Source organism: Lissotriton helveticus, chromosome 10 (assembly GCF_964261635.1).
Source record: "Lissotriton helveticus chromosome 10, aLisHel1.1, whole genome shotgun sequence".
Lineage (NCBI taxonomy): Eukaryota > Metazoa > Chordata > Amphibia > Caudata > Salamandridae > Lissotriton > Lissotriton helveticus.
In genome coordinates, this window is record NC_136071.1 from 1,113,164,252 (window position 1) to 1,113,178,837 (window position 14,586).

The window sequence follows — 14,586 nt, forward strand, 5'->3', positions numbered from 1 at the left end:
GACTCGTTTCCTAGGAGACCGAGTCACGTGCTGCAGTGAGCCTCAGCCATTGAGGAAACTCGGTGCACACCATATGGCAGGTAGAAAGAATGAACTGCAGTTCAAAGCCCGGCATTTTATTGGAATGACAAGGCTTGTCAAATTACTGCAGTCAAAGAGGGGCAAAGAGGACTGACAATATGAACATTTAGGACCAAGGAACCTACACTAACCTGAACCACAGAAAATGCAAAGGATGCCTTAAAGAGTAAGCTTTTCGTGACCTCAAAAGCTATAAAAAACAAATAAACATTATTAGCAGATATAAAGAAAAGCATCAACACTTTATTTGTAGAAATGTACTCAGATTTCTAAAATGCATAAATGTGTAATTTTTTTCTGGACAACAGGTGGCAGCATAACACAGCATCAACACATTTAGTGCAAGAACCTAAAGTTATCAGCTGAAAACAGCGGCTCACGTGTGACCGGACAGTCGTTTCCGGGTCACCTGGGCGATGTTGTTCCGGGGCAGCGGATGGTCCTTTGACAGGGTAAATAGTCGATAATAGCTTTGGGTATGTTTAACCCGGTTAGAATCGAAAGTGAAATTGGAAATTAGAATTTATTGATTAGCCCTTGCCATCAACATATATTTTTCCTAAAATATGCGCCATCTTAATTTTTAATCCACACGTTCTGAGTTGTTTTGGCTAACTCTAATTTTTTCCTAATCGGCCCCAATAGTTCTTCAATTGCCCCAGCCCGAGAGTTTGGGCAGGGTCTCGTGACAATCGTTACCCTCTCTAAACTGCCCCTGGTGGGCATCTCCTGGACTCTCACATGGTCACGTGTGGTGATACCCCCAGAGACCACCAGCACTCCCTGGGATGACAGGTAAACAGCAGTCACGTTTATTTATTTATTTATTTATTTATTTAATGCATTTTTATAAAGCGCGGACTTTACCCGAAGGTGTCAGAGCACTGTACAATAGAACCAGTTAAATTACATGAGAGAACTGTTACAGGAATGGAACAAACAAAGGTAGCAGGCCATAGAATCAAAACAACGCAGGCAAAAGGGACACATTATCAAACACAGAATGTGCAAACAAAAATATGAATACATATGACATTTACAATGACTAAAGAACTTCCTGGCGAAAAATAGCAGGCCATAGAATCAAAACAACGCAGGCAAAAGGAACACAATATCAAACACAGCAAGCACAGAAAGTACAAACAAAAATATAAATGTAGTCCAAAATTATAATACAATCCCAAAAGGTTCACGTTTCATTGTTCATTTATTACGTTTCCTTCAATTAATGTGTGTTCTATAAACGGCTGCTTCTCGTTTATACATACCGGAGAGATTATCATATTGAGTTTTGGATTTGTGGATGTGCTCAATTTGCTGTGTCAAGAGAAGAACACACTAATTGAAGGAAACGTAATAAATGGACATTGAAACGTGAACCTAGTGGGAATGTATTATAATTTTGGATTACATAAATTGTTTAGTGACTTTTGATAAATCTTTATAGATTTGAGTGCTCGGGAAGGGTATTTTTTAAATTTATGTTGCCCTTTTTTTAATTTAGGGTAAAGCGAAGGTTGTAGAGGTAACCAACCTTCTTCCCTTAGGAGCACCATTGAGGACAGAAGCTAGTGTTTTACATTACCCCAGATTGAGTCGTTGAGCGCCATATCTATTACCTGGTTACCAAGTGATTCATGATAAGTTGAATTCAGGGTTCACTCCGAGATGCACTTTGAACGTTTCGCAAACTTCACGACTGGTGATACAGTTGGGTAGGTTTGTTTTCTACCTTAAACCCACCTATCCAGTAACAATCCTGAGCCTTTCAAATGTTCGGTATACTTAATGTTTTATGTGAAAGCTACTTTCCTTTTCCTGGGGGGTAGTTCCAATAAATTGGCTTGTGTTGATGACTTTATCCAGTTGGGGATTTAGAGTGGCCAGCTACTTCAAGAGTGACACAGTTTCCGAGTATTTACCTGCGATGATGGCATGCATTCCCAAATTCCAAAATGATGTCACATGATGGTCATTTCTTATATCCTCACTTTCCAGTTGGTACTAATGATAAGACTGAAAATATAAATTGCTACACTGTTTGACTGTATGGTAATGCATTTTACAGTGTATTATTTACCTCTTACAATGACAAGACACAGGTAGTGGTGGTATAGGCTGTCGCACTACTAATCCCAAGGTTGCAAAAAAGTATTAGTTGTAATTGATGTTGGTGTGTATTTACTATGGTAATGGTGCCCCTCAAGGTAAACGATAACAACCCACTACCCAGGTTGTTGGCTTAAACTGAAATCCAAGAGGATAACAGAAAAAATAGGCTGACTAAACTTTTATTGTACCTCGGCACTCAGTTGTGTATAACACAGAAGCAATGCAACTGTGAAGAAAGAAATTGTCAAACCAGACCTATTTACAGAGTCATGGATTCAAGAATGAACAACAAACAAAGACACATTTTATATGGGACCATTTGTAAAGAGAACATCCAAAACATTCTGATTATTTCTGTTTTAATGTTATTGTTGGCACAATTATTAGCCCAGCAATGTCAAATTAATGATACACATTCTGACATAAGTTGTTACAAGAATGTTTTTCCGTGTGTAAATTTTAAATGAGACCCGATGAGCAGCCAACACGTGTTTCGTTACTGAAACGTAACTCCTCAAGGCTGCAAACAAAAATTAACAGAAATAAATACAATATATTTTTAACATCGTATAGACATAATTACTTGTACCATCAGAAAATAGACCCAGTATAGAAAAAGTCAAACAAAGAAACAGAGGAGTGATGTTCTCTAATTCGGAAAGTGTGCAGGGAGAAAAAGCGAACAGGATAAGGTTGTGAAGTGAACAGAAGTGAAAAAGGATTAAAACTAAACCATATTCAGTGCCAAAGTGAGAAAGGGAGAACCTACTAGTAAAACCAAGAGAACATGCGTAATGGCTATTGCAAGGGATAAGAGAATACCTTGTTAACAATTTCGCAAATAACGGAGCAAGATCGAGATTTCAAAAGACTTGTTGGTTCCTTCACAAATACAGGTTCGAAACGAATGATTGACGAACCTGCGAACCGAAGGATATGATTTGTTTTATTTTGGCTTTTCATTGTTTAGGTGATGGAATTCTAAGCAGGTGTCTAGTTAACCAACACAAAGGAACAAAAGCCCATTATTTACCTCAAAAAAGAGTAGAGTAATCTCTGAATCCTAATGATCTGCTGAATGTCTTGGCTACGTATACTCCTGGGATAGGAAAATAAAGATGTATGAGTCAAATAGCGTTCTGGTTCAAAAACATAACTCCCAGCCATGACCTCGGTCTGGAGACTGAGTATATTTGGGGGATTTACCTTTTTAACAATATTGTCTCCAAGCCACCGTAGTTGAGACCATTTCAGTTGACATCAATTATCGTTTTAGAAAAAGGATCCAAAGAACTGAAGAAAAGTGAAAACAATGATATATAGATTAATAACGCTAACCTGTCATGTATATGAGATTTAGGCGACATAACATTTAGAAATTTAGGAATACTTAGAGGTATGAAAACTCCCCATTACCTAAAAATGCGGCAAAAAGATTCTAGGAATGAGTTCACAAAGGATGAGAGCGCAGGAGTAACTGAGCGTCTTTCAAAAGTACAAAATGAATGAGAACATCTCTATAAACAAAAAGAATCGGCCAATTAGTGGCATTTGTGCACAACAAAATACAGAGCCTTAACTCTTAAAGAGACCAGAACGTACAATAATGACAGTTCAATCTCCTATACTTACGAATGTAATAAAAGACACTAATATGTCCCAAACCGATATGTGCTGCAAGCGGACCAATAAAAAGCAATTGTTGTGGTGAGAAGAACCTTGATAAGTTCCTATTGAAAACGAAAGAAAAAGAACAATAATAATGAAAATGATAAAAGAGCCTGCAATATAATTATAAATAATAGGTCTTTTATCTATTAAGTATGCAAAACTGGGAATTCATTAGTCCCATCAAGAATCCTACTAATGTCAAAGCGCAACCATAGACTGCCATGCCGTTGCCAGCACATGCTGTTGGGTATGGTATTTAAAAAGACATAAAACTATGTTCAATGCATCGAAAGGTTGCTGGTCCAAACCTGTTGTAAGCCTATGATTTTGTAAAATCTATTTTATTTTTTATTTTTTTTTAAGAGAGTTTTATATAGCGCGAACTTGAACCGAATCAGTTATCAGAGCGCTTTACATAGCACCAGTTACGTTACATGAGGACACACGTTCATATATTTTTTTTTTTTTTTAGGCACGGGGAGATTAAGTGATTTGCCCAGAATCACAGGAGGTTTTTGGCGTCGTTACCGAGACTCGAACCAAGTTCCCCAGGTCCGAGGTCGAGCGCCTTAGCCGTTAGGCCAACCCCTCCCCTATTCATTCTGAAAACTAGGATTTGGGGCAGGGTAAAAGGCACCTCCTACGGTGCTACTAAAGAGCATATAGTACACATGTGTAAAAACATGGTCAGTTTATTGATATATTTAAACAAAGTGGAACTAGTACATGGAGCCAATATAACATGACCGGATACAAGACTTACCCACTTCTGGTTATAGGGCCGTTTGCATTCAGGAGCTTTGATATGCTCCTAGAAAAAAGATGAGTCAAAAACCCCACATTAGTACTGGAGGCGAGACCAAATAGGAATTACTTTTAATATGCACAAACGATCGCAAGTGAGTCATCAGATATAGTATGGGAGCTCGCTTCATGCTCAAACCAAAGCAAATGAAAATATTCATTAAAGCCATATAAGTGCCCAAACAGTTGCAATTAATTTTAAAATCATCAGAGTTCCCAAGAAGGTCATAATAATGACCACAAATATCACAGGGCATAAGAACTTACTTGGCGAAACTGCCGCATTTCTCAACGATCTTCGCCGTCTGTGGGGGGCATTGTATGGACAACCGTGCGCGACGGTCTTCTCCCTTTTTATGTCGGAAAACGATAATGACAATAGACGAAGGAAACGATGACAGGGACAGATCATGAAGATAGAAAGAGGCTACGTATTCGGAGAGAGCGAAAGACATAAAGAAAAGCTCATGCAAATGGAGCCGAATTTAGTCTGTCGAAAACGGCGGACATATTACAAAAGGGTTTGAAGACATTGTGGTTATACAAGATAAGTGGCATACACGATATAAGTACATGCCACAGATGATGTTTAAGAAAATTGGTAAGGTCCATGTATACAGACAAAACAGACCAAATAGTAGTCCATTGTGTACAAAATGTATATGTATATGGAAAACGATATCGTTAAGGGCTAACTGAAACCCATATATGTCAACCAAAAACCCAGATAGTATTAAGAGCGAGGGGATAGTCAACCCGTAAACAAAGTGATAATCACAAAGAGATTGACCACCTCTCTTTCCTGCGCTTTATAACTTGATATGGTGAATTCATCCCGAGATATACGTAACCTGATCATCGTATGAGATGTCAGGAACATTACAATTCACTGCAGAGTTACTGAATAATAGAAAAAGAATCAGAGGACAGGGGATAACATCTATCCATGTCAAGAGAGAAGGTCATATACAAGACCCCATTCTTCAGGGAAAAGAAATTCTCAAGGACAAGTATGGAAAGTGTGATAATAGTTCAAGATTAATGTCAAATCATAGTTGCAGTGTTATAATTTAAACATTCCAAGAAATATATGTGTACAAGCAAAACAGTTGTGTCTGAAAGGGGCGTCCATTGGGTGATGTTCCATTAGTATCCGGACTTTAAACGTATTAGATAAACCCTTAATTTAAACATTACATTTCGATGGATGAATACAAATACCTTTCAAAGCAGTAGTTGTAAATCTGGTAATTTAACACATGGGGAGCTTAAGTAGTGTTGGCATAGAATACAGCATTAATAACATATATGGCATCAAACATAGTTAGGTCCCATGTATGACCAGAACTGTAAGCACATTAAGGTAAAGTATTATTTTAACATTGCATTATCCTGTGAGATACGTGAGAAAAAGAATACAGTCAAATCTTTAAGGAGGTTAGCTGTCAAAACTGAAGGCACACAAACCATCTCAATAATGGCTGGGCTAATAATTGTGCCAACAATAACATTAAAACAGAAATAATCAGAATGTTTTGGATGTTCTCTTTACAAATGGTCCCATATAAAATGTGTCTTTGTTTGTTGTTCATTCTTGAATCCATGACTCTGTAAATAGGTCTGGTTTGACAATTTCTTTCTTCACAGTTGCATTTGCTTCTGTGTTATACACAACTGAGTGCCGAGGTACAAGAACTGTTTAGTCAGCCTATTATATACCTCTGTCGTATCTATAAAATTCCTAAATAAAGTTGTTTAACCCCTTCGATGCGGCCGCAATTCCGCCGCAGCACTAGGGGGAGGGGGGGCCGCGCGGCGCTCACATGCTCGTGACGGAACCGCTCCGTCACGAGCCTCGGGTGGGCTGTGCTTGTGACGTAGCGGTTCCGTCGCGGCCCCGCCCGCTCAATAGAACGCGCCGCGCAGGCGCGCAATCAGCTCCGCGCAGGCGCGCCGAGCGGGCCGTGACGGAACCGCTCCGTCACCAGCACAGCCCACCCGAGGCTCGTGACGGAGCAGTTCCGTCACGAGCATGGGAGGGGTTAAAAAAGATATGAATCGCAGTGAGCTCAGGCAACCTTTTGTCAGGCAGGTTGATTTTTCCTTAAAGAAGCAGGTAGGGTGTCTCCTATTTTAGTGTCAAGGCTCATAAAATTGCTTTTTACTAGTATGTTCACATATATGATTGATTCATTGTAAACGGTGGGTGGTACATGCATAACTGTTGTTCATCTCTTCACAGATCTGCTTTACCTTTAGCTGGTACTCACAACTGCAGGATGGACATTCACAGAACCAATGAGTTGCCTAAGGGCAAGTAACCATTCTTCAGTGGAGACTCATCTGAGACTCTCAAATGCACTCTTGCCATCCTCCGACTAATGAGCAACGTAATGACAAATAATCACGTCTGTGGACTGCAATTGAGAGAAACAAAAATAAGGAGTGTTGAAACAACCTTCATCAGGAGATACAAGTTATATTAGGATGAAAAATCATTGATCTTATTACAACCTTAGCAGGGTCTCTCAACTGCAGAATGGGTATACCCGGACTAATGACCTTCGTAAAAGCTAATAATCAATTCTTCGATCAATTGAAGTTGAGGGACTCTAAGCTTATTATTGATGGAAGCAACCTTTATTACTGGCTTTACTTTGATTCCAAACTTGATCTTCAACATGGCGGGGACTATGACGCCTTCACTGCTTTTGTCCACAAGTTCTTCAATGCCCTGTCTGCATGTAGCATCAGTCCTTATGTTGTGTTGGACGGAGGGTGTGATCCAACAGATAAGAAGCTGGCGACTCACAAGCAGCGAGCCAAGGACAAGATCCGCATGGCGCAGTCCCTCTCCAAGGGAAGAGGTGGCTCAGTTCTGCCCCTGCTCATCAGAGAGGTTTTTATGCAGGTTTTGCACTCAATGCAAGTGCCATTTATTCAGTGTTTTTTAGAAGCAGATCGTGAAATTGTGTCGTTGGCGAATCAGTGGAACTGCCCAGTACTGACCTACGACAGTGATTTCTGCATTTTCGATCTTAATGGTGGTTACTGTCTTACATCTGACTTTCAGTGGAGACATTTGGGGACCATTAAGGGCACAAAGCAATCCTACATCCATGCTAAATGCTACTTTGTGGAGAAACTGTGTAGCCATTTCAACCATATGGACAGGGCCTTGCTTCCTCTCTTCGCTGTGCTAAATGGCAACGATTATATCCCCGCACCAGCTCTGGAAGCCTTTTTCAGGAATGTGAAATTTCCTATTGGGGGTTCTAGCTTGCTCAGCAATAAGCACATTCGTATGCAAGGGCTTCTGAACTGGCTGTCCGGCTTTACAGATCCAGCTGAAGCTATGGAAAGTATACTGATACATTTTAAAAAACACAAGCAAAATGACATTAAGGAGCTTCTGAGCACCTACATGCAAGACTATCAGCCAGCTGACGTGAAGCTTGAGGATTTTTTCCAGAATGGTCTTTATGTATGTGACTTGGCGTTGTCATTGAAGTTGCCAGACTGGTTTTTGGAGGGTCATGCAAAGGGTCAAATATCTTCCTTCCTGGGTGATGTTCTTGTGCTAAAACGAATATTTCTTTTTGTTCAAGTAGAGAATATGCAAATGGCCAGTGCTCACAATATATCGAAGCCAATACGACAGACCATCTATAGACTTCTCCTGAATTCTTCGTCAGGTGCAGCACAGGTATCCGCGACCAATAAGCAGACACATGTCCTGTGCATGAATGAATTTGATCGAGCAGAGCAGACTTTAAAAAGGACAGCTGTGAAAGTGGCCACCGAAGATTGTGGTGTCTTTCAAAATAACTTCTTTGTGAGCAAGATAACTGAGGTAAAATATTAATACTAGTATCTTTATTATCCAATTGTTTTAGTCATAAAAAGTGTTTTTTTCTCTTCATATTAAGTATGAATTAGTACCATTTTGTCTCTCTTCTGCAGTAATATTTATGTTTATGAACATGTCGGGAATACTGCCAATCCAACGGTTGTACACACTTTTTTTTAACCACTTCTCTTACTGCGAGGAAACGAAAAACTGAACCCTCATCCATAAATTCCTGTCATGCTTTTTATTGAAGAGGAATGTTGCTCCTGTAGCAAGCTGTTTTGCAGATCATTTTTTTTAACATATAGATGTCATTATCTTATTGAGAGGAGTACCTTCCTGAGCCCATAGAGCTTCCTCTATGTGTTATTTGTCTCTTGATTTGTATTTACTAGAGTAGATCAACATCCCAGAAGCCTAGCTCTCATTTGATTTTGTGACCGAGACATGCAAGCCAGTGTCTGTACAAAGCTGTCCTAGGCTAACTTGATGCTATCGCCTACCAGTAGCAGGTGTTTAGGGCCTTAAGGGTCCATGCATACCAGAGCATCAACTCACTTCTTACCACTCCAAATAATCAAAATTATAGAGAGCTTGTTCTCCAATCCTCCAACTAAACCAGACACTTAGTTATGAGGTTGACTTTTGCTTTAAATATTAAGGTTTCTGGAGGGTGCTGAATATAGATTGTACTTTGTTTCTCCCTTTTGTTTTCACTCCACAATGAGTGTGAGGGGGGTGGTTCTAGAATGCAGTTTCAGAGGCCAAGGCCTGAAAAAGCAATGTTATGTTTTCTCTCTCTTCCAGCTGGGATTGTTATCAGAACATGACCCTGAGTTGCGTGTGGGTTTTAGGTTGATCCTGAATTTCTGTCTGTCTGGAATTAGTCTTCCTGCAATGGCAGTTTTGCTTTTGTGCCATTTTAAATGCTATCCCGGGAGCTTCAGTATGCAGACTGCTGTCATCAAAGTATCATGAAGATGCTGAGAAGGCTACATGGTAAATCCTTTGAAGAACGTCTAGACTGATTTCAGATGCCGTGGTCCATAGTAATAGGTGATATCTGATACGGTGCTCACTTCCACTTGGCTAAGAAACTTGTATTGAATGTGGCAGAGTTTAAATTTACAGTGATCAAAAATTGGACCACTAGGAATTTGCAGTTCTGTGTTTCCCATTATAAACATTATATTAATGTACTTGTAGGTCACCAAACAGGGACTGGAAATTCTGTTGCATTCATGATGAGAACTGGGTTACTTAACCGCATTGCTGCGGCGGCTTTTCCCGCTGTGCGCGGTGGTTTTTAAAAACCCGCGGTTCATGACGAGCTCAGCTCGTCATGAGCGCACGGCAGGTAACGCTCATGACAAGCTGAGCTCGTCATCAGCCTGGAAGGGGTTAAAGTTTCTCAAAGCTCCTCCAGTTAAGCGTTTCACACCCTTTTAGTGACGAGGAGTGTAAAAAGAAATGCTAATCAGAGGCATTTCAGCTTTTTTGTTTTTACCTACAACTAAGGAGTCCAGCTCAGTAAGCGAGACAGAAGTCCATTTCACAATCCTGGCCGACTGATATAACTCCGTAAAAAAAATTGTAGTCCTGAAATTAACATTTTTGATATGTGTTTTACGTTCATTAGAGAAGCAATTTAGCTTGGGTCGACATTGCTGATCCTGGCTGAGTTTTTCGGGACGACATTTCTAATAATGGTGGGTGTGTTGCAGTGATGATGTAATATTTCAGGAACCATAAAGACCTATATACTTTATTTTGGTGTCAAAACATAGGTTTTGAGTGTCAAATAGTCCTATAGAGACAGAAAATAACTCCTCCGCGCAACCCTTCCTGGATTTTCCGAAACTGTGGCTATAATAGGGTAAGTAGAAACATATCGAAATTAAACAAATAATGTTTTTTAATCTTTTTATGTATACACCAAACAATGTTTATGATCTGATCATGAAAAAAAATGTTCACTCCTGTTTTAGACACATTTTCATAGTTCACTTTATTTATTTGTTTCAGCAATCACTCGTGATACATTTGCAGGATGTTGAACATTTTAGAAAAGCACATGGACAGGGGCATTTTTTTGTAGCATAGGTTTTGCAAGTACATGTACGTGTAAGTTCTTTGGGGATAGAATTTGTAAATTTTGTAGGTATTAGCAGTCCATCAATATCTTCCCAACCAAATTCACATGGATCTTTCTCTACATATGCCTGATCCAAAACATTTACACATCTTCTGATCAAGTAGAATGCTCATTTAGTGTGTCCACGCACAGAATATGACATCGGTGGAAAGTCACTTAGTGGGACTGATCTCTTGAACTCACTTTACTGAAGACCGTCAAATGTGTGACAGTCAGAACTTGTTTTCCACACATATTCACAAGGTATTTTTCTACATCTTTGAAGTCCTATTTATCTATCTCAGCAAATCCTTTTAGAAACTTCACAGGTTCGAGCAGTTAAAGCTCCAAGCTTTGTTTCAGTTTTGCGCATGGTCTCATCACCTGTAAGAATATGTACCTAAATGAGAACACTGGGCATCTCTTGGTCAAGTTTCTTGTACAGAATATGAAGTGATATTAAGTGTCTTTTCTCGCCTTTACCATAAAGCCTCCGTTACTCTGACAATTCTTGAGATTTGAACATTACAATAATCATTACAATAAATCTAAGTAGCCCAGTAATAACATCTGTGTGATTGTACAATACAAGGACTCGATTGGAACCATTTCGAACAGCCCGAAAGTCAGCTTCCTCCAATTTGCCCTTAAGTTCTTGAACAATATGGCCCTTGCCTTTTGAATATACCTATGCAAGCACCAACTCCTCATTGACAATCATTCCATTGCAATAAATGGAAATTCAGTGTTCACTGAAGCATCAGCAATGTTTTGGTGAGTTAACGTCTGCAAGTTCATCTTGTTCGATATTGATGTTATGTTATGTTATGTTATTTATTCTTATAAAGCGCGCTGTTAGCCTGGGGTGTCCTGGCGCTAGGAACTGGGTTACCTGGGAGAGTGGAAAATAGTTATTGAGAGAAAAGCCATGTTTTCAGACCCTTGCGAAAGGAGATTAAATTAGAGGCATTTCTTAATTGAAATGGGAGTTCGTTCCACGCTTTAGAGGCGCAGTGAAAGAAACTTCTGCCTCCCTAATTTGTTTTCTTGAACATGGATGTTTGAACAAGTTTAGAGCTAGAAGAACGCAAGGTTCTACTAGGAACATACCATGAGAGTCTGTGCTTGAGAAATTCCGGGCCAATGCCATTCACCTCTTTAAAGACCACACAAAGGGCTTTAAACCGAGCTCTCAGCGGGATAGGGAGCCAGTGTAATTTCCTCAGCTCACCTCTGACCGATGCAAACCTTGCCGTATCCGACAGTAATCTAACTGCCGCATTCTGGACCAATTGCAACTTGTACATGTGTTGTTTTTGTACATTAAAATAAAGACTGTTGCAATAGTCCAGGCAGGACAAGATCAAGGCCTTAACGACCGTCCTTAGGTTGCTAGCTGAGAGGAAGAGCTTGATTTTTTTATTATTCTAAGGACCATGAAGCAGGATGAAGTCACCTGGTTCACTTGGTCCTCCATAGTGAGTTTGTTGTCCACTAAGACTCCCAGATTCTTGGCTTTCCTGGAAGGTATTGGGCAAGATCCCAGCTCTACCGGCCACCAGTCTGGTGTCCAAACCCGGGGATTGTTGCCGAACTTTATGACCTCCGTTTTAGCTGAGTTAAGCTTTAGACAATTGGCTGACATCCAGATGGAAATGGAGCTCATGCATTTCTGAAACCTTTCCCCTGCCTCTCTTTCCGCTCCCTCTCTTTCCGCTTCCTCCCTAAGCGACAACACAATCTGAGTGTCGTCAGCATAGGAGGTGAGCTGGAACCCAAATGACCGGATGATATTGGCCAAGGGAGCCACATAGATATTAAAAAGGGTAGGGCTCAGAGATGAGCCCTGTGGCACCCCACAAGGGAGCGAGAAGGGGTAAGAAAGGTTCCCATCGAGATCCACGGTCTGGGACCTATCTGCCAGAAAGGAGTGTAGCAGTTTCCATGCTAAACCCTTAACTCCAATGTCCATGAGCCGATTCTGCAAGACCCCATGATGGACTGTATCAAAGGCCGCGGATAGGTCCAGGAGGATTAAGATGGCACTTCCTCCCCTATCCACAGCCTCTCTGATCTCCTCCGTAGATTTTATTTAAGCCAGCTCAGTACTGTGAAAGGCTCTGAACCCGAACTGTGAAGGGTCTAAGGAGTTATTAGCCAAAATGAAATTACTAAGCTGACTGTTCATAACTTTCTCCAGTACTTTGGCGGGCAGCGGGAGTCTGGAAATCGGGCGATAGTTGTTCGAGTCCTTGGGATCCAAAGATTGCTTCTTCAGCAGAGTAAGCACGGAGGCTTTTTTCCAGTCCCTTGGAAAAATACCGGTCTGAAAAACTGAATTTAGAAGGGGTGTCAGAACTTCTCCAATGATTTCTGGAATTAACTTAACAATTCCCGCGGGGCAGGGATCACCGGGGGCACCGGATTTTATAGTGTGCAACAGTTTAATCAGATCAGTATTCTCAATAGGGGTAAAATGATCTAGAGAGCTTTGGGTGGTAACTAGGTGACTTGAGTCAATGAGATTTAAATCGGACTGTTTCCCATTTATTTGACCTACCAGGGAGATGAAGATCGTTTCAACTTTGATTTTGAAATAGTCCGCCATTTTGTTGCAGAACTCTACATCACCCTGTCTTTTAGGGGCAGTTGGTTTGGCTAGTTTACAGATGGTTTTAAAAAGTTCTTTGGAGTTAGATTCCGCTTTGGTTATTTGTAGTGGAAAGTATTCCTTTTTTGCTTCAAAAAGAGCTTGCTTGTAGCTGGATATACAGGTCTTATACTTTTCCCTCATTGCATCGGAATATGATTTCCGCCAATCCCTCTCTGCATATTTGCAGATTAGTTTTTTGGCCCTGAGCTCATCCGAGTACCAGGGTGCAGTTGGTAGAGCCCGTTTGGGAACCCATTTTTTAACAGGGACTAGCTGGTCACACGCATTGGCGAGCCAGGTGTTATAGTTAGATGTAGCTTCATCCACATCTACCGGGGGCTGGACCATGGGGGTCAGCAGGATATTTCCTAATTTTTCCACGTCCAGCTTACCCCAGGATCTGGTGCCTATCTCGCGGTTCTGTTTGTGGTCTATGGCCTGCGCCGGCAATGGTTTAAGTCCAAACTTGATCGCCGAATGGTCAGGCCAAGGAATTGGGAAGACCGTGATCTCAGCTATATCTTTATTGTTGGTATAAATACCATCCAAGGTATGCCCCTTTTCGTGTGTTGGCACCTTGACCATTTGCTCCAGGCCACCAGTACCAAGGATTTGATTAAGCCTAGCGGTCTCAGCAAGTTTGGGATTTTCGAGATAGAAATTGAAGTCCCCCATCACTGAGAAAGATTCCTGGCACAAACCCTCCTCAAGCATCAGATCTAGTGACTCCAAAAAACTTCCCCTGGCACCCGGCGGCCGGTATATCAGCATCCTCTTAAATGGTCTGTGGGCTTCAGAGTAGATCTCAAAAGCTAGGGCCTCACAGGCCAAGCTAGATGCTGGTGTGAATTTAGGGGAGAGTGACTCGTGGTAGATTATAGGAAGACCGCCCCCCTTCTTATTGGACCTATCTAGAGTGTAACAATGATAGCCCGGCGGTGTAGCTTTTACCAGATCAGGCCCAGAGCTAATGTCGGTCCAAGTTTCAGTGATAAAAGCCAATTTAATTCCGTGCTCCCCCAGAAGAAGCGCGCATTCCACACTATGCTTCACTAGGGATCTAGCGTTGAACATAATACAGTACAGTATGCCCCCATTCCCAGGTAGGGCTGGTTTTACAATTGTCTGTGGTCTTGTACTTATAAATGGGCTCATTCAGAATAGTGGGGAGCTGAGTCTGACAGCACATGCAATTAGAGCTCGTGGTGTTGAACTTGTCCTTGTCAGGGGCCAGCCTAGGGCATTGCAGGTTTATAAAAGCAGGGTTAAGATTACGTAAGT

The 14,586-nt window shown here is 41.0% G+C and overlaps 1 protein-coding gene across 1 annotated transcript in view; it reads left to right on the forward strand.

Annotated features, from left to right (window-relative positions):
• The first annotated feature begins 626 nt into the window (after nt 1-626).
• The window catches only part of ASTE1 (asteroid structure-specific endonuclease 1), a 92,380-nt gene continuing 78,420 nt past the window's right edge, over nt 627-14,586 (forward strand). The window contains exons 1-2 of the mRNA XM_078663877.1: nt 627-876; nt 6,911-8,521. Of these exons, the coding sequence (XP_078520003.1) occupies nt 7,208-8,521 (1,314 nt within the window). The 5' untranslated portion in view covers nt 627-876; nt 6,911-7,207. The remainder of the gene's footprint in view (nt 877-6,910; nt 8,522-14,586) is intronic.